This window comes from Yamadazyma tenuis, chromosome 5 (assembly GCF_029203305.1).
Source record: "Yamadazyma tenuis chromosome 5, complete sequence".
Lineage (NCBI taxonomy): Eukaryota > Fungi > Ascomycota > Pichiomycetes > Serinales > Debaryomycetaceae > Yamadazyma > Yamadazyma tenuis.
This window is the reverse complement of record NC_089465.1, coordinates 846,556-863,821: the sequence shown is the minus strand read 5'-3', so window position 1 is coordinate 863,821 and position 17,266 is coordinate 846,556. Positions and strand designations below refer to the sequence as shown.

Sequence of the window (17,266 nt, the reverse complement as noted above, 5' to 3'; positions counted from 1 at the left end):
CAATACGGCTTACCCGCGTGTAAAACAAAAAGCCGCATCTACACGGGCAAGAAGAGTCTCTACGAGTCAAAAAAGATACTTTTATTTTCTAAGCTCCACAACAATTTGCAGATTAACTATTATATGTATAAATACCTGACTAATATGAGTCAGACTTCATTGTAGTGAGTAATGAAAGGTAACTTTTTCCTGAAGTAATATTTTCTAATCTCGTCACCAATAAACACAGTGCTGCATAATAAGACTAAGTGGACTAAGTCAATAAAATACAAAGCCTCTGTCTGAAAGATACCTTGGAAGAATGGTACATAAATTGCACAGAATTGGCCAACGAGGGATCCGGCCACTGCCAAGTTAAACATTCTGTTTCCCAACCCAATCTTGAAGATTGACTTGGAGTAATGACGGCATGATAATGCATTGAACATATCAAATAACACAAAGCAGGTAAAAGTCATGGTTGTATCTCTAGCGGTGATTTCATTGTCAGTCATTTCTTTGACAAAAATGTATAAGGTACCAATAATAATAATACCAGATGATTGTAATACTCTCTTTATCAAGCTGCTGGTTAAAATCTTGTCAGTTCTCTTCCTTGGGGGCTTCTTCATTACTTCATGATCAACAGGTTCAACCCCCAAAGATTGGGCTGGAGGTCCATCCATCAATATGTTAATCCACAAAATTTGCATAGCGTTTAATGGGTTGGGTAAACCAAAAAAAGTCGATAAGGCAATTAACGTTAAAGCAGCAATAGAAGTTGATAATTGGAAGGTAATAAAGTTCTGAATGTTGTAGAAGATTCCCTTTCCTTCTTCAATGGCATTCAAAATAGTGGAAAAATCGTCATCAGTCAACACCATGTCAGCCGCTTCTTTGGCGACATCTGTACCGTTCTTACCCATTGCAATACCAATATCAGCCAATTTCAAGGCTGGTGCATCATTAACACCGTCACCTGTCATTGCCACAATATCACCTCTTCTTTGGAAAGCCTTGACAATAGTCACCTTGTGTTCGGGTGTAGTTCTTGCGAAAACGGAAACATTCTGGATGACTTCTGCTAAAGCTTCTTCACTCAAACTATCAATTTGATCTCCGGTCATTACTGACCGTTCATTGATGATTGGTATTCCGATTTGTTTGGCGATGTTAGTGGCAGTGGATGGAGAGTCACCAGTAATCATGACAACTTGAACACCACCTTTCATCAATAAGGCAACAGATTTTTCAACGTTAGGTCTAGGAGGATCTTTCATACCAACTAACCCACAAAATATTAAATCACTTGGTTCAATCTGGCTGTTCAGGTCTACTTTCTCAGTTATTTTGATATTATTTCTGGCAAACCCAAGAACTCTCAATCCATCATTAGCTAACTCGTGAGATTTATCCAAGATTTCCTTCTTGATGGCTTCAGTAATTGGTTTTATCTTCCCTGAGTTATCATAGTACCTGGAACAGAGTCCTAAGACTCTTTCTGTTGCACCTTTCACAAAAGCTTCAGATTTGCTCATATCACCGGAGTGGGTATACACAGACATGTACTTTCTTTGGGAAGAGAATGGTAATTCGTAGAACCTTTCTTTTGTGTTCCTCATATCTTCCAACAGGAAGTGTGGCAAACATTCAACCAAGGCAATATCACTAGCATTACCAACGTATTTTTCACTTTCGGTAGAAAATCTGGAGTTGTTACATATGTTAGCAACTTCCAAGACTTTCTTCATATTTCCGGTCAATTTTTTGTGTAAAGCTTCATCATTGAATCTTTCCACTACCAAGAAGGGGTTATTAGAGGTACCATTGAAATCATAAGCCCACATTTTTACTACTGTCATATGGTTCTGGGTTAATGTTCCCGTTTTATCAGAACAAATAACATTGACACTTCCCAAGGTTTCAACACTTGGTAATCTCTTAACAATGGCCTTTCTCTTTGCCATTCTTAACACACCCAAAGCCAAAGTAACGGTCACAATAATTGGTAACCCTTCAGGAATGGCAGCAACAGCTAAGGAAACAGAAATTTGAAACATATCTAACCATGCTTTGCCTTGAATTACACCTAGCAAAAAGATGATCCCGATGATAATGAAACTGAAGAGGGAAAGTTCTTTACCTAGCTTATCCATGGCTTGTTGTAAAGGAGTTTTAGGTTTTTCAATCTCAGACATCATTTCAAAAACTGCACCAAACTCGGTTTTAGCCCCCGTAGCTACTACAATACCAGCCCCATGACCATCACGTACCAATGTACCCATGTATGCAATTGAGTTTCTTTGGGTAATCGGAATGGACTCATCTTTTTCGTTCAACACTGACTCAACATACTTCTTTACCGGTCTGTTTTCACCAGTCAAGTTACTTTCATCAATGGACAAATGGACAGCATCCACCAATCTGACATCAGCGGGAATTCTATCCCCTTGTCCAAAGTGAACCAAATCACCTGGAACTAAAGTCGATGCTAAAACATTGGAAGCATTCCCATTTCTAGTCAAATGGGCTTCGGCAGGAACTAACTTGTTTAATGCTTCTAAGGATTTCTCTGATCTATATTCTTGAACAAACCCAACTGATACCACAATGAAAATAGCCAACGTAATGGAAATAGCATCATCTATATTTTCCATCCAAAAACTTATTAGTGCCGACCCTATTAATAATAGGATCAATGGATCTTGGTAAAAACTCGACAAGAATTTTAAAAGTAGACTCTCTTCAACGTCATTATTCAATTCGTTTGCTCCGTGTATAGACTTTCTAGTAAGAATATCCTGATTGTCAGTTAACCCGAATTTTATATCAGTTTGGAGCTCGCTGGCAGTATCTATTATTGACTTTTGACAGAATAAAGCCGAGGGGGAATTTGACCGGGAATCAATGGTCGCTTGACTCAGCGATAGGTATGGATTCTCACTCATGTTCGTTAAGTTGATCTCCAAACGCAAAACAACTTCTTGCTTTCTATATATAACTGTTCACAAAACACTGAACGTGCCACAAGTTTTTCGTTCAGCTTACTCAATCGAATTGAAAAATAGGGAATTAGCAAACAATAACAAGAGTTTTATACGAAGGGTTTAATATATTCGTTATAATTAACTCCTTAAGCAAAGCTTGTTTGGCTTTACAAAATGAAATAGCTTACCAACAAGTTCACTTCGATTTTTTTTTCTTCGCATCTACGGGCTACGGCTCCCTGATCTTAGAGGCGCAATGGTTGATCCACTAAAATTACAACCTTATCTTGAGATTATATTACAGGTGTATATTACCGAGGTGGTTTGCACTAACAATATTGCTGGCAGCAGTACTGTCCAGGACCATGAGTACTGACTTTGATTTGGTGAACTTTCTCAGTCGGATTTAATGATTGTTTCGAACGCTGCTTTGCTAAGTCTATTCATTATGGCAAGTCCTTCATCTATTTCGTCAACTCCTTCGACGAAGATCAAATCCACACCCAATTCATCAACTTCTCTTAACATTTTGAAAAGGTTTCGAGAGATTTCACCGCCAGTAGTTCCTAATTCTCTTTCTGCAATGATAGTCTTGCTAATCTCTTTAGCAGGAATGAAAGATCTCGTTCTAAGTAATGCAAATTTGCAGTCAGCAATGTCTCTCTTCTTGATATAGTTGTTGATGGCCACTTCCCCGTCAGAGCAGTTCAAAAAGAGTATTACAGGAGCACTTGGAGAATAGTGCCTATATTTCATGCCTGGGGTTCGGACAGCTTCGTTCTTACCGGCGACTTTTTTTGCCAAGATAATATTTACCCATTCAGGTCCTCCCACTCGCCTAATCTCTTCCAACAGGATTCCTCCTGGTCTAAGGAGCATTGGAGGATGCGATAACCCATCCACCACGGTTGATTCGAGTCCGACGTTACATGATCCTCCATCCAAAATGTAGGGTATCTTGGTGTTTAAATCGTGGTACACGTGACTGGCCAATGTTGGACTTGGTCTTGTAGAAGAGTTCGCAGAAGGAGCAGCTATCGGCGTATCACTCAATGCAATTAAAGCCCTGGCAATTGGATGACTAGGAAGTCTTACCGCAAAAGTGTCTTGACCAGCAGTAACTAACTTCGAGAGGATTGAATCCTCGTGCACCGGTAGGAGAATAGTCAACGGTCCGGGCCACATCTTTTCCAAGAGTGAACTATAGATGCTTGGTATGATATAGTCTTTGGGTAGTAACTTACGTTTAAGTTGATCTATGGATGAAACATGCACAATTAATGGGTTATCAGCCGGTCTGTTTTTGGCTCTGTAGATTGACTTGACAGATTCATCGTTGAGGGCAGAGCCTCCGAGTCCGTATACGGTTTCTGTTGGGAATCCAACTACATTGCTTGTGTTCTTGAGTTCATTGGCCGCTATTTGAAGGTTCCTCTCGGTGTCTGGGTCAGTTATCGTAGGTAAATCCTCTCCAATTTTGAAAACCACTGTTTCTGGATTTACTTTCAAAATTTTGGTATCAAATGACATAAATCTTTTAAATCCTTGTATCCTTGTATAAATGCTAAGGCTTTTGATAACCATAATTTTTTTTTCCGATGTTTCAAATTAGTAAATGCGATGCGATATTGTGTAGACACTACGATTACATTTGGCTGCAAATGGCCTTGAGATTTATATTAACTATCAGTTTAAGACTAATAGGATAAGCTCTCTTGGAAGATGTGTTATATTACTATGAGTTAGGCAGTTCCAAATAAATCATATTTTCTATTTCTAAGAATTGTTTTTAAATTTAACTTCAATTTGTGAGTTTCACAAATCAATGAAAAATATGCTATTGAGAGAGGAATATGAATTGATGTACATCCTGCTTGCGCTAATTAGCGTTAACAAATATACATTACCATTAAGCTCAATAATTCAATACAGTAAGCAATTGCACATGTATAGGCATATTTTAGAACGTCTATTGAGAAAATTAAAGTTTTAAAAAGGAACTGTTCTACAACAATTTATCTTTTACAACGTGTATTATCTATATATTAAAATAGCACATTTTCAGTAATTATTCTCTTTTCGCCATCATCGAGCTGGCCGTAATACTTCGAAAAATTTCCAAGGTTTCTCACGGCACATTCTTTGAAGAATTGAATTAACAAGTTCTTTAAATCATCATCCTTTGATTCTTCGTGTTCTTCATCATCAGAGTCTATATATGATTTCAACTTGTCATAATTGGGCACACCAATATCTTCGAGGTCTTCCCACCCATCGTCATCCCCAGCATCCTCCTCATATTTCCCCTGCAAATAATCTTCAGCATTTGGCTGTTGACATTGAAACTCAAGCTCACTGACCAAGAGTTTTAAAATCTTGAGAGATGCTGAAATTTGAGTATATCGATCTGGCATCAGTTTGGTCATAGACCTGGTGACAATCTTGTCTCCATCATAAGGTATTAAATCACCATTAACGACCAAGGTCTCAATTCTTTGATCAGCCAAAGAAAATATCTTTCCTAAAGCCAATGCATTTTGCTTTATCTTCTCATAACCTCTAGTCACTTCAAATGATTGGAACCAAATGGGAAGAATCAACGAAAGACTAGGTGTGTCTTTGCCGGTTACAGGGTCTTTAAGTATCAATTCATTTCCAAGGTAGTTGATCATCAGCTCAGGGGAAACTAAAACCAAGTTACAGAATAGCATCACCAAGTTTTCTACAGTAATCACTTCCTTGGCAATTAAGAGTCGTTGCGCTGTAGCCGCCAAAATTTGAGACAAGTACTGATCCCCTAATTCTTGTTGAAACTTGTTTATCAATGAGGTTACAATTGTACCACAATTTAAGGCTGCTCTGTCCGACAACTCAGAAGACAAGAACTTAGAAACAATGGTTAACAATGATTCAAGCCCAGATTCACCAGTGTCCGGATCTTTGTAGGTTCTGAAGCTTGTAGATGCATTCTGTATCAAGCTGTTAATAATAGAGCCACCACTTTGTAAAATCTGATCATCGTTAGCCAATATTACCAATCTTCTAATATGAGAATACAAGAAGTTAAATACCTGTTCAGGGAAAGATTTTTCATTGATTTCATTGGGGGGAACAGATTCAATAACGATGTCAAGTAAATCCAAACTAAGGTTCAATTTTGGGGAATACTCAACGGACTGCGAGTCAGTAGCGGATTGGTTAATATTATTAATCAAGAAAGGCAACGACTTTTCACAACACGTGATATAATCAGCCATCTCAATATTTTCAAACAACGTCCTCAAACAATCAGACGATTCAATGACAGACTGGACGTTAGAAGGATCTTTGAAAGACACGTTCAATATTAAGTCTACAACTGATGATCCAGAAGCGTCGGTTTTAGAAGCAGTTTTTGGGTTGATATTAATCCCCACAGACAAAGCCTCCAATAAGACCGGCAAAGCATCCTCCTCGCTTGCTTCAAGCAAATCTGTGATCAAACAAAAGAAGTTTTGCTGAATAGAAGTTGAATTGGTGTGATTGAAATCTGTCTCAAAGTTGATCAAATCTCTATAGTTAGTGCTGCTGATCAAAGTGGAAGCCTTAATGAAATCATACCCGGTATCACCTGAGGATAGCTTACAGCTAATAAATATGGTTAAACTGAAAATGAAGGCGGCAATGTTATTATTGTAGTTAGCAATATCATCTCTGTAAGCAGAAACTTTGTTGACAGACAACTTTCCTTCAAACTTTTCAAAAAACTTTGGAAGCATAGATATGACTCTCGCAATAACCAATGAATTTGTGTTTGAGTTTAAGCGGTTAGCTTCATTTAACGCCAAGAACTGAACAGTGAAACTGTAAAAGTCGGTTATATCAATATCTCCTTCTAGCTCAGTATCTTCATTTTGGAACATACTTTCTAAAATATAGAACTTGGCTTCAGTGAGTTCCCATGGGTCATTAGTTGAGCTCATAAGGTCTCTGAGTATGGCATTGAAAATTGCATTGGAATCCTTATCGTTCAATTCAGAGAAGAATTCGTTGATGGAATCGCGTACAGTGACTGAGCCAGATAAACCTGTGTTCTCAGTTATGTAGACGTTGAAGTCATTATCATAGCTGTCTTCAGACTGTAAAGTGGACACGGATATCATCTGTGTAACAAACACCAGAAAATCATCTGTGGCTAATACTGAGTTCAATTGAACACTATGTTGTATCAACAATACTAGAGATGCAATTTCATTGATAGTGTCGGTGATATCTTTTCCATAATCATCCCCATATCCTATAATACTCAAGTCTGAAGTACTGTTGTTGATCTGTAGATACGGAGAGTGTAACACATTGAAGTCACCCAAGAGTTCCAATAATAGGTACCTTTTGAATTCGATTGAAATTTTCTTGTTGAAGCTGCCAAAAATAGTGCTTAGCACAGAGTACATTGAAGAACGAAACTTACAATCAACAAGATCAATGCTTTTGTTACTCAACAATTTGGAAGAAGACTGGATGGAATCTTTGATCAACTTGAAGAACAATTCGCAAATGAAGGGTAAATGTTCATACACCATTTTCTTCCTCGAGTCATTAACAAAAGCTTCACCACTAGTTAAATAGTTTAAAACATTTTTGTACAAGTCTATGCAATTAATTTTGACTTCTGGGCTCAAGTTATCTGTGGATAATATCAGAGTAATATGATCAATCAACTGTTTACCAACATTTTGATCCCAAAACTGTTCTTCAGTTACCAAATCATCGAATAAGTCGTTCAAAACTTTGAGAGAGCCCTCGACCGCTGGCTGGTTATTGAAATCCCTCGAATACTCATACAAAGTGTTTAGTAAGTCGGGCCATTCATCAGGATAGTCAGCAACAGCAATTTGAACAATTACATAAGAAGCACTATTCTTAATTTTGGAAGGTTGAGAAGTCATCACCAACTTGATCAAGTTGTCTCTAATTACCAGCTTCAAGTCCTGGCTAATTGGAGTTCCACTGAAAGACTCAAATGCCATAGACCAGTATTTTGGAACCAATCTCCTCAAGTGTAATAAGCAAGATTGTCTCACATATTGTGGATAACTTGACTCCATGGGCACCTGAATTAACACATAACAAACTTTTGAAGGATCTTGAGCCACCAAATGATTAAATTCCAATTCAGCCACCCTTCTAGAATTGTTATTAGAACTATTCTGATCCTCAATTAGCTTGAGAACAAGTTGAACTTGATCCATAGTCAAAGGTTAGTGGTGGTGAATCGAAAATTTTCTGTGGTCGCTAACAACCCAAACGCGTATCAACTGAACGAAATTAAACGTCACATTTCAAACTATCACCCCATTCAAAAAGCTATAACTTATTCATCAGAGAAACACAAAATAACCAGTACTATGTCTAACTTGCTCTATCCCGCGTTGAAAGACTTCGAACATACGATCCCCATAGAACGATTAAATGTCCTAAGAAATCAAGTGGAATCAGAAAACCCCGATCCATCGGCTGGATCACTTTTCAATTATGCTTGGGGATTAATAAAGACCAAAGGTCACAAATACAACCAAGAAGGAGTAGAAATTTTGAAGGAGCTATACAGAAAGGAGCCTGACATCAGAAAAGACTGTTTATACTATTTATCTATGGGGTCATTAAAGCTCGGGGATTACACGAGCGCACGGCAATACATCGAGGAGTTGTTAAAGATTGAGCCTGACAACAGCCAGGGCCAAGCCATGAAAAACGTAATTGAAGACAAGATCACCAAAGAAGGTCTAATTGGTCTTGGAATAGCAGGAGGAATACTTGCTGTTGGTGTGGGGATAATAGGTGCCCTCATAAGAAGAAAGCGTTGAAGGGCGTTAGGGATATTTATTACATGTTGTTTAATTGTGAATGGTTTCAGATTTTCCCAGGTGTTCTTACTGCTGGATCACATTTGAAGGCTCCAGTAAGCGATCTAGGGGTTTTTATGTACAATGGTTAGAAAGCGATGCTATATAATGAATGCGAAAAACTGTTTTTGTAAAATATCATGGGTGAGTTGCACGATGATTCTTCACAATTGGCACAAAAAATAGCTGATACCGTAGTACAAACATTTAATGGGTTGAACATAAAGTCCGGGAAACCCATAACTCGATCAAATGGGGTCCAAGAATGGACAGTGATGGCTGGGATAGTTCTAATTCAAGGTGATACAAATATACCGATTTCGATTTGCACTGGAGTGAAAGCCCTTCCAGACCAAGTACGAAGCTATTCTGAGGGTAGAATAGTGCACGATCTACATGCGGAGATCCTCTGCTTTCGAGCTTTTAACCGGTTTTTGATCGACGAGTGCCAGAATCGTGAGTCTACGTTAGTAGAGAAGAACCCAGACACAGAGAAATATGTCTTAAAGCCTCATATAAAAGTGGCTCTTTTTGTGACTGAACCTCCGTGTGGAGACGCATCTATGGGGTATTTGAGTGCCAAAACATCGAATAACACGCCGTGGGAGATCCCACAGGAGGATGGAGCAGGATATAAGAGACGTAAAACTAAAACTGAGATGGTAAGAGGACGAAACCATTTTGATCAGTTGGGAATTGTACGAACAAAGCCTGGCAGGCTGGACTCAGTGAAAACACTTAGCAAATCCTGCTCTGACAAAATCTGCCTCAAACAGTTGGTGGGGCTAAACAATAGTATTACCAGCCAATTTTATGAGCCAGTTTATCTTGATTTTTTGGTACTTCACAAAACAAAGTACCATGAACCAGATATCAGAAGATGCTTTGACGAGAGGTTTCCCATAACCATCGGGAAGAAGCTCAAGACAATTGTGTACGTAAAGAACGCTTACCCATATGAAAAGCATGAAGGTGCTGTTCCATCACCGCTTTCGTTAGTGCACATGGCCTGGCGAAACGAGACTCAAGTCATTAACAATGGAGTTAAAAATGGTAGCTTCATCAAGAACCGGCCTCCAAATCCCGGAGGCGAAAGCTCACTTTGCAATAAGGCATTGGTAAAACACAGCATGTTGGTATATGAGCCAAAACAAAAGACATACCAAGAGCTAAAAGAAGCTCAAACAGATAGGAACATCTTGAAGAAAGATGCAAAACAGCTTTTGGAAAACTGGGTCGACACCACCAAAGATAACTTTCTATTGGGATAAATGGTTATAGATATGTATATATAAATATATGTGTTATGGGGGTTCTAATTATTCAGACTCAGAGTCAGAAGGCCCATCGCTTTCTTCCCCATCATCACCTTCTTGAGTCTCTTGGAGGCCCTGACCTTCCATAGAAATTGCATACTCGGCTCCTTCTAATAACTCCGTCAAATTGGCATTGTCTTTGACGTAGTTAATAGGTTTTAACTTGTAGCTATCAAGTATTCTAGGATCGGATCCGGCATCAAGTAAATTATCCACCACGTAATACCCATGATCAGGTTCATCATTGGCGTACTTCACGGCCAAATGCAACGGAGTTTCACCAGCCCTGTTCTTGGGGTCAATTTCAACCCCCTCAATGTCCAAAACTATATCGATGAACTCCCAGTTTCCGAGATGACATGCCAAATGCAAAGGAGTGTTGTTGGTTATAATTTCCTTGGTGGAGTTGATCAATTGAGACAACTTCATCTGGTCGTTGTTCAAGTCAGATTTGATCTGTAATAAGAGCTCTGTGTTGTTTCTTCTGGATGCCTCTAATATTTGCTCGCTGTGCGAGGCACCACTAGTTTCCGTGGGGTCTGACATTATCTGTGGGAGGATGTTGAGGCTGATTCCAATTCTCCTTTTTCGCACTTTCCTGGCGATTTTGCAGTCAGAGTTTGACAGAGGCCATTGGCATAGAAAGAAAAGCTGGAACTGGCCGGGGGAAAAAGGGGCCTTGTGGTGCCTAATGGAAAGAAAGTACAAATCATATTACAAGAATATCCAAAAATGTTCTTGTAAATACCTTCAGAAATGGTTTAGAGAGAAATATCGATGAGAGAAGGAAAGGTATCCACCGTATACAAGAGATTCTGGGCTCTACAGTACTGAAAAGAGTATTGGATGTTATATCTTCATCCGATTTGTTAAAGAACAAACCCACCTTTTTTACCTAAACCTAAAACCCAACAACTGGCGGTGGAATTATAATCCGCGTTCGAATCAAATCGGCACGCAATCCGCAAACAACTCTTGAACCATGGTTAAACCAATTATAGCTCCTTCGATCTTATCGGCCAATTTCGCCAACTTGGGCTGTGACTGCCACAAGATGTACGATGCAGGTGCCGACTGGTTGCACATCGATGTAATGGATGGGAACTTTGTTCCTAACATCTCATTGGGATTGCCAGTGATATCGAGTTTGAGACAAGAGATCCCCCGGTCTAACGAAAAAAGTTTCTTTGACTGTCACATGATGGTGGCCGACCCAGAGAAGTGGGTTCCAGAAATTGCTAAAGCTGGGGGTGACCAGTACACTTTCCACTATGAAGCTACGAAGAATCCGCTTGAGTTGGTCAAATTGATCAAAGAAAATGGCATGAAGGCTGCATGTGCCATTAAACCGGGCACTCCTGTTGATGTATTGTATCCATTGGCAGAGCACTTGGACATGGCCTTGGTAATGACGGTGGAGCCAGGATTCGGAGGTCAGAAGTTCATGGCTGACATGATGCCTAAGGTTGAGGATTTGAGAGCCAAATTCCCCCGATTGAACATTCAAGTCGATGGAGGTTTGGGAAAGGACACAGTGCCAGTGGCCGCCAAGGCAGGTGCCAATGTGATTGTTGCCGGCACGGCAGTGTTTAAAGCTGCTGATCCTAAGGAGATGATTCAACTCTTAAGGGACGAAGTCACCAAGTCATTGAAGGAAAAAGACCTACTTGACACTCGGTGTTTAAAGCGGCCAATCCCAAGGGGATGATTCAACATTTGAGGGACGAGGTCTCCAAGTCATTGAAGGAAAAAACCCTATTTGACAACCCCAGCTCATGACTGTTTGAAAGAGGATGCCTACAGTAGGGTATGAACTCATCACTATTTTTATCACGACTATATATTCTAGTGTACAACGAGGAATAAATGAATGTCTTATTAAAATGACTGAACTCCAACAGTGGTACCGTTAGCTTGTGGTGAAACCTTAAACATCAGTAAATCATTACCATTAACTACACCCCATAAAGCCTTTCTTATCTTCTCGGTGGAGTTTTCTCCTTTGACTTTGGTTTTCAATTTTATCAAGGAGTTTATTGGCTTTGGTTCATCAGTTTGCATTTGGTCGTCAAGGTCTTTTTGTAATCTCTTTTCAACATACTTTTGGTTTCTGGCCAACTTCTTGGCTTTTTTATTGGATAAGGTATTGGTGGTTAAGTGAGTAGGGTTGGAAACGTTTCCAGTGTATACGGCTATGGATCTGGAATCGGAGGGTCTTGGAAGTGCATCTTCATTATAACGAGAAGTGGCTGATCTAGTAGACTCTCTGGTTCTACTAGCTCTCTTCTTACCGATTGAAGAGGCATGACTGTTACGGAGCATCTTGTCCTTAGGTTTATTTATCGAGTTTCTTGAAGGCATTTTGTAAATGGGTTTATCTCATCTCAAAATTTTTTGTTTGTGAGAAGAGATGCTACCCGACAGATTCGAGACTGCGAAGAAGAGGGCCATAAATAAAAGAGATTTATAGGAGAATAGTGAAATGCACGGCAGGGAATAAAGTGGGTACAGAAAGTAGGTTTCATGTAATCCGTTTGCAAGATATGATATCTTTTCAGACAACGGATAGGGAAAATATAACGTTTTACAGTAATGTGAGCCAGCGTGAAGACGCTATTCTGTCGACTGTTGTATTCGTAATCATTAATGCTCTACTATATGACACATCTTGAAACAATATTCTGACTTTATATGTCCGATGTTACTGGCTTGTCCAGTCTAATTCAACTTTAATATCCTTAGGAACCAAATATATAAAGAGTATAGGCAACAAGTATACCTTAGGTTCCAAGTCTGTTTGTTTCTGGGTAGATATCTTATGCGATGGTTTATAATTGGGGTTATTCACAGAATCAAGTTGATATAGTTTGTTGTACTGTCTTATAGACTTCCCTTTTGATTTTGCAATCTCAACAATAGTGATTAGCTTGTTGATATTCTTAGACTGAGCTGTCAACAATATTACCTCACAGACTTGGATCTTATTTATAATCTCTTCGACCCTTGTATTTATGGAATCGTGTTTATCGATGGTAACAGAAGAACTGGTTACTGGGACACCATTTAGCCTCTCAACCATTTGGCTTAATTCCTGACCAGTTTTAATCACTTGGTTCTCAAATCTTGCTTTCTCATCAAGGATGATAACTTTGGCTTCCTCTTCCTCGGGAGCTACTTTGCCCGTTAATACCATGGTGTATTTATTGAACAACTACTTAAACCTGAAAAATTAAACAAATGCGACTTCTAAATCATTTGTTCTTTTTGGAGGAACTTTGGCTGCTTCTACTATTATTAGCACTGTTGGCGAATGCAGTAGAAGTATCATACTTGCCATACCGAGTGTTTTGGTCATATATACAATCGTAGAACTGGACAGCCTCCATTATACTGGAATGAGTTTCTTTCAACTGCTGAACAGACGTATTCTTGGTGATCGTCGGCTGCAAATGATGAAAGCTAGAAGCTTTTCTCAACACTGGTGAATATTGGTTGGCGGCAGCAGAGGTATAATAAAACCGTGAATGAGACTGGTATGAAGCCATCTGCTGGCCCGTATTTTGGGGATGTTTAGGAAGCAGAAGGTTTCCAGAAGGATATGAAAACTTATCTTGTGCTATGGTTGATGTTGGTGAAGATATATCAGAAGCTTCTTGAGTATCGTAAAAAGTGTCTGGAGCATATTCATTAACAATATCTTTGATTGCTGAATCAACACTAACAAATGAAGCATCATCCTTGGGATAGTCAGCTTTAACTTCGGGCCTAACCATCATCACCACCACACTATTGAAGAATTGCTTAGGTGGACTTGGAATGGGCAATGGATTGAAAGGTGGGAAATTCATCATGTTCTTTTTAGGAGGAATTCCACTGATAGGATCGAACTGTAGCATTCTCTTTCTCAAGTAGAAAAAGTTCGAATGCTGAGAAGTTCTAATCAGGATCAATCTTATCAAGAAACTGTTAAGTGACTCCAAGTACTTTGCATCCACGTCCAACTCAAAAGCCTGATTCAAGAGGAAGTTCAAGGTGCATATAATGGTTAACGAAAACCCATTTACAAAGTTGTAGTATAACTGGTTGGAATCAAGGTCGTTGTAGTCCAATTTGAGTTCTGATTTGCGTTTCAAGTACCGATCTCTTTCCATGAGAATTAACAACTGCAATGAACTAATGGCTTTGGGAGAATTAATGGATGGAAATAATTTGAGATTCAATTTGTCGGAGAGATATAATAACTCCTGGTAGGTTCCCTTCATCAATGGAACAACAAATGAACTATTTGATAAAGCCAAAACATCTTTTTCTTCGAATACAATAGATAGTGTGTGGAAGCATATCACTCTTATCAAGTTTTTCCAAATTATCTGGATCAACATATGATAGGACTGAAAGGGAATCATCACCAAAATGACTGATCTAGCTTTACATGATGCTACAAAATGGCTCAAAGCTTCATCTGTTTCAGCATTTTCCAAAATTAGTTCAACATTGGGTTTCTTGTTTCTGCCTGTCAAAACTCCCAAGTACAAGGTAAGATCAGACTTGTCTCCAACCAATATGAACATATTTGATTTCAGAGAAAGTCTCCGACAATCAATGTCCGAATACATTGCTAAAACAACGGTGTCAAGTACATCATTGACTTTTTCAAAAAACCAGGGACATTCGTTGCAATCCACAATCACTTTAGTTTTATCATTTAGAAACCCTCTAAACTTGGAGATTTTCGTGCTGAAGATACCAAAGAAAGCCTCAGTGAAGACAATCAAATCAAACTTGCCATGAACTTCCTCTATATTCCTGACCTGTTTGTGAACTTGGAAAGAGACTTTTGTTTTCCCCAATTGAATGGACCAATTTGAATGAAGGTTCTTGCTATTATTGAAATTGCAAACGGTGATATACCACCCTGAGCTGGAAAGCATGTAGCTGAGATAGATAATCAGGGACGAGTTTCCAAATATCAAAGCATTAACCATATTTTTGATGAAAATACTAATCCAACAAAAGCGCTTCGAGTATAATCCACAAAAATGGCTGCAAATTTCCAGCCCTTCTGATTCTCGCCGAGACAAATTTGGTCTTTAGGTATGTGAGAAAACCCAACACCCAAAAGTGGTATTTCACAAGGGATTAGAGCAAACTAAGTAGAAAGGCCTTTTATTATCCAGGAACCAGTATCAATATGAAGTTATCAATAGTGATAATATAACTCCTAATATGCTCTAACACGCCCTCCTTAGAGCTACTTACCAAACAGGAAATCTCAACTCGCTGCTTGGTTCTTATATCCAGTTTGTGAACTATTCCTCAGTGTCACATGTGTCTGGTTTTTTAATGCTTTGTGGAAGTGAAACCCCTATCTATAATATAGGGAATGAAATTGGCTGGAAACAACTTCACATAATAAATACGTCTACACCAATCAGAACAGTTTGGATTCTATTTCGAAGACACCGGCTGCAAGATTCGGGAAGTCCGCGCAAACTACACTGATAAGCAACATTGATTAGGTTAGTCATACATCCTATTCACCTGATTCAAGCTTCCATATACATAGCGCATTACCTCGTATCAAAAGGATGTAATTCTCATTCTAGCACTTGGTTTCAAGTGGTCGTAACTCCTAGGTCCCAAATTACAAGCATCCGGACATCCCCTTTGATCCGAGCCAAATTTCGCTGTGTAGGAAATTCGTGGGGCAAGTTTCTCACTCCAGGAACTTTTCACCGTTTTAACCACCAGAGTTCTTCTTAAATTTTTAATAAAGTCAGAAAGCTACAGCTTCGAATGAACAAGCTGCTCTCCGCCTCAATAAGAAATACAAGACTTTTTACCCGTGTATCCCCCTTAGTGTCTACTAGATTCAATCTCCAAACGTCAGTCAACATGTCGAGCGTTCCTTTCAAGCAACCCGCACACAAATTGACCATGATCCCAGGTCCAATTGAGTTCAGTGATGAGGTGTTGTATGCCATGGCTACTCCATCCCAGGCTCATACTTCGCCTGAATTCATCAAGACTTTCCAGTCTACTTTGATTAACTTGAGAAAAGTGTTCAAGTCCACAGACCCGGCAGCCCAACCATTTGTGTTGGCTGGTTCCGGGACTTTGGGATGGGATATTGCTGCCACCAACTTTGTTAGCGCTGGTGACAAGGTGTTGGTATTGTCCACGGGATTCTTTTCCGACTCTTTTGCCGAATGCTTGAAGATATACGACATTGACGTGGATGTAATCACTGCAGAAGTGGGAGATGTGGTACCATTAGAACAGATTGAAGCTCAGTTGAAGAAAGAAAAGTATGCCGCCATCACCATCACTCATGTTGATACTTCGACATCTGTGGTTAGTGATGTGGGAGCTATTTCCAGCTTGGTGCAAAAGGTGTCCCCAGAAACCTTGATTGTGGTGGATGGTGTTTGTTCTGTTGGTGTGGAAAATTTGGAATTCGACAAGTGGGGAGTCGACTACGCGTTGACGGCCTCCCAAAAAGCCCTTGGTGTTCCATCTGGGTTATCCGTCTCCTTTGCCAGTGGTAGAGCCATGGAAAAGGCATTAAACAGACCAAAGCAGACTTCTTTCTTTGCCTCATTGAAGAGATGGACTCCTATCATGAAGGCTTACGAAAGTGGTTCGGGTGCGTACTTTGCCACACCAGCTGTTCAAACCATCACGGCTTTGAAGGTGTCTTTAGACCAAATCTTGTCTGAGACTTTAGATAAGAGATTTGCCAGCCATGCTCAAAGCTCTGACGAGTTCAAGGGCGAATTAGAGAAATTGGGAATGAAGATTTTGCCAGTTTCGAGATCGGTGGCTGCTCATGGATTAAGTGCCATTTACTTCCCTGAAGGTGTCAATGGACCAGACTTTTTATCAAAATTGGCTTCGAAGGGCTTTACAGTTGCGGGAGGAATCCACAAGGCTTTACCAGGAAAATACTTCAGAGTGGGCCATATGGGTTATTCTGTGCGTGCTGGCCATCTTGATTTGTTGTTGGCAGCCATCAAAGAATCCTTGTCTGAATTAGGATACTCAAAGTAAATTCTGTAGTGCAGTACATATGGTTGCAGATAATGTATGTTTTTCATCG

At 39.5% G+C, this 17,266-nt stretch overlaps 11 protein-coding genes across 11 annotated transcripts; 4 read left to right on the top strand and 7 right to left on the bottom strand. All coding sequences in view use genetic code 12, as the record gives it.

Annotated features, from left to right (window-relative positions):
- Positions 1-149: 149 nt before the first annotated feature.
- PMR1 (High affinity Ca2+/Mn2+ P-type ATPase-like protein) lies at positions 150-2,927 on the bottom strand (the record flags this gene model as incomplete). Its single annotated transcript, XM_006686091.1, has 1 exon — positions 150-2,927. The coding sequence occupies one exon, from the start codon at positions 2,925-2,927 to the stop codon at positions 150-152; it is 2,778 nt and encodes a 925-aa protein (XP_006686154.1).
- A 435-nt stretch (positions 2,928-3,362) lies between these two features.
- PSN45_004086 (tRNA A37 threonylcarbamoyladenosine synthetase subunit) lies at positions 3,363-4,496 on the bottom strand (the record flags this gene model as incomplete). The annotated part of the gene is made up of 1 exon (XM_006686509.2): positions 3,363-4,496. One exon carries the CDS (start codon positions 4,494-4,496, stop codon positions 3,363-3,365), a length of 1,134 nt encoding a protein of 377 aa, XP_006686572.1.
- A 515-nt stretch (positions 4,497-5,011) lies between these two features.
- On the bottom strand, positions 5,012-8,197 carry PSN45_004085 (uncharacterized protein; the record flags this gene model as incomplete). Its single annotated transcript, XM_006686092.2, has 1 exon — positions 5,012-8,197. One exon carries the CDS (start codon positions 8,195-8,197, stop codon positions 5,012-5,014), a length of 3,186 nt encoding a protein of 1,061 aa, XP_006686155.1.
- Positions 8,198-8,353: 156 nt separating this feature from the next.
- FIS1 (mitochondrial membrane protein) lies at positions 8,354-8,812 on the top strand (the record flags this gene model as incomplete). The annotated part of the gene is made up of 1 exon (XM_006686094.2): positions 8,354-8,812. One exon carries the CDS (start codon positions 8,354-8,356, stop codon positions 8,810-8,812), a length of 459 nt encoding a protein of 152 aa, XP_006686157.1.
- A 179-nt stretch (positions 8,813-8,991) lies between these two features.
- On the top strand, positions 8,992-10,122 carry PSN45_004083 (tRNA-specific adenosine deaminase; the record flags this gene model as incomplete). Its single annotated transcript, XM_006686093.2, has 1 exon — positions 8,992-10,122. The coding sequence occupies one exon, from the start codon at positions 8,992-8,994 to the stop codon at positions 10,120-10,122; it is 1,131 nt and encodes a 376-aa protein (XP_006686156.1).
- A 48-nt stretch (positions 10,123-10,170) lies between these two features.
- PSN45_004082 (uncharacterized protein) lies at positions 10,171-10,713 on the bottom strand (the record flags this gene model as incomplete). The annotated part of the gene is made up of 1 exon (XM_006686095.2): positions 10,171-10,713. One exon carries the CDS (start codon positions 10,711-10,713, stop codon positions 10,171-10,173), a length of 543 nt encoding a protein of 180 aa, XP_006686158.1.
- Positions 10,714-11,149: 436 nt separating this feature from the next.
- RPE1 (RIBULOSE-phosphate 3-epimerase) lies at positions 11,150-11,875 on the top strand (the record flags this gene model as incomplete). The annotated part of the gene is made up of 1 exon (XM_006686510.2): positions 11,150-11,875. The coding sequence occupies one exon, from the start codon at positions 11,150-11,152 to the stop codon at positions 11,873-11,875; it is 726 nt and encodes a 241-aa protein (XP_006686573.1).
- A 170-nt stretch (positions 11,876-12,045) lies between these two features.
- On the bottom strand, positions 12,046-12,528 carry ALB1 (ribosome biogenesis protein alb1; the record flags this gene model as incomplete). Its single annotated transcript, XM_006686096.1, has 1 exon — positions 12,046-12,528. One exon carries the CDS (start codon positions 12,526-12,528, stop codon positions 12,046-12,048), a length of 483 nt encoding a protein of 160 aa, XP_006686159.1.
- Positions 12,529-12,868: 340 nt separating this feature from the next.
- Positions 12,869-13,360, bottom strand: PSN45_004079 (uncharacterized protein; the record flags this gene model as incomplete). The annotated part of the gene is made up of 1 exon (XM_006686097.2): positions 12,869-13,360. The coding sequence occupies one exon, from the start codon at positions 13,358-13,360 to the stop codon at positions 12,869-12,871; it is 492 nt and encodes a 163-aa protein (XP_006686160.1).
- Positions 13,361-13,418: 58 nt separating this feature from the next.
- PSN45_004078 (uncharacterized protein) lies at positions 13,419-15,098 on the bottom strand (the record flags this gene model as incomplete). The annotated part of the gene is made up of 1 exon (XM_006686098.2): positions 13,419-15,098. One exon carries the CDS (start codon positions 15,096-15,098, stop codon positions 13,419-13,421), a length of 1,680 nt encoding a protein of 559 aa, XP_006686161.2.
- Positions 15,099-16,104: 1,006 nt separating this feature from the next.
- PSN45_004077 (alanine-glyoxylate aminotransferase family protein) lies at positions 16,105-17,217 on the top strand (the record flags this gene model as incomplete). Its single annotated transcript, XM_006686512.2, has 1 exon — positions 16,105-17,217. The coding sequence occupies one exon, from the start codon at positions 16,105-16,107 to the stop codon at positions 17,215-17,217; it is 1,113 nt and encodes a 370-aa protein (XP_006686575.2).
- Positions 17,218-17,266: the final 49 nt, after the last annotated feature.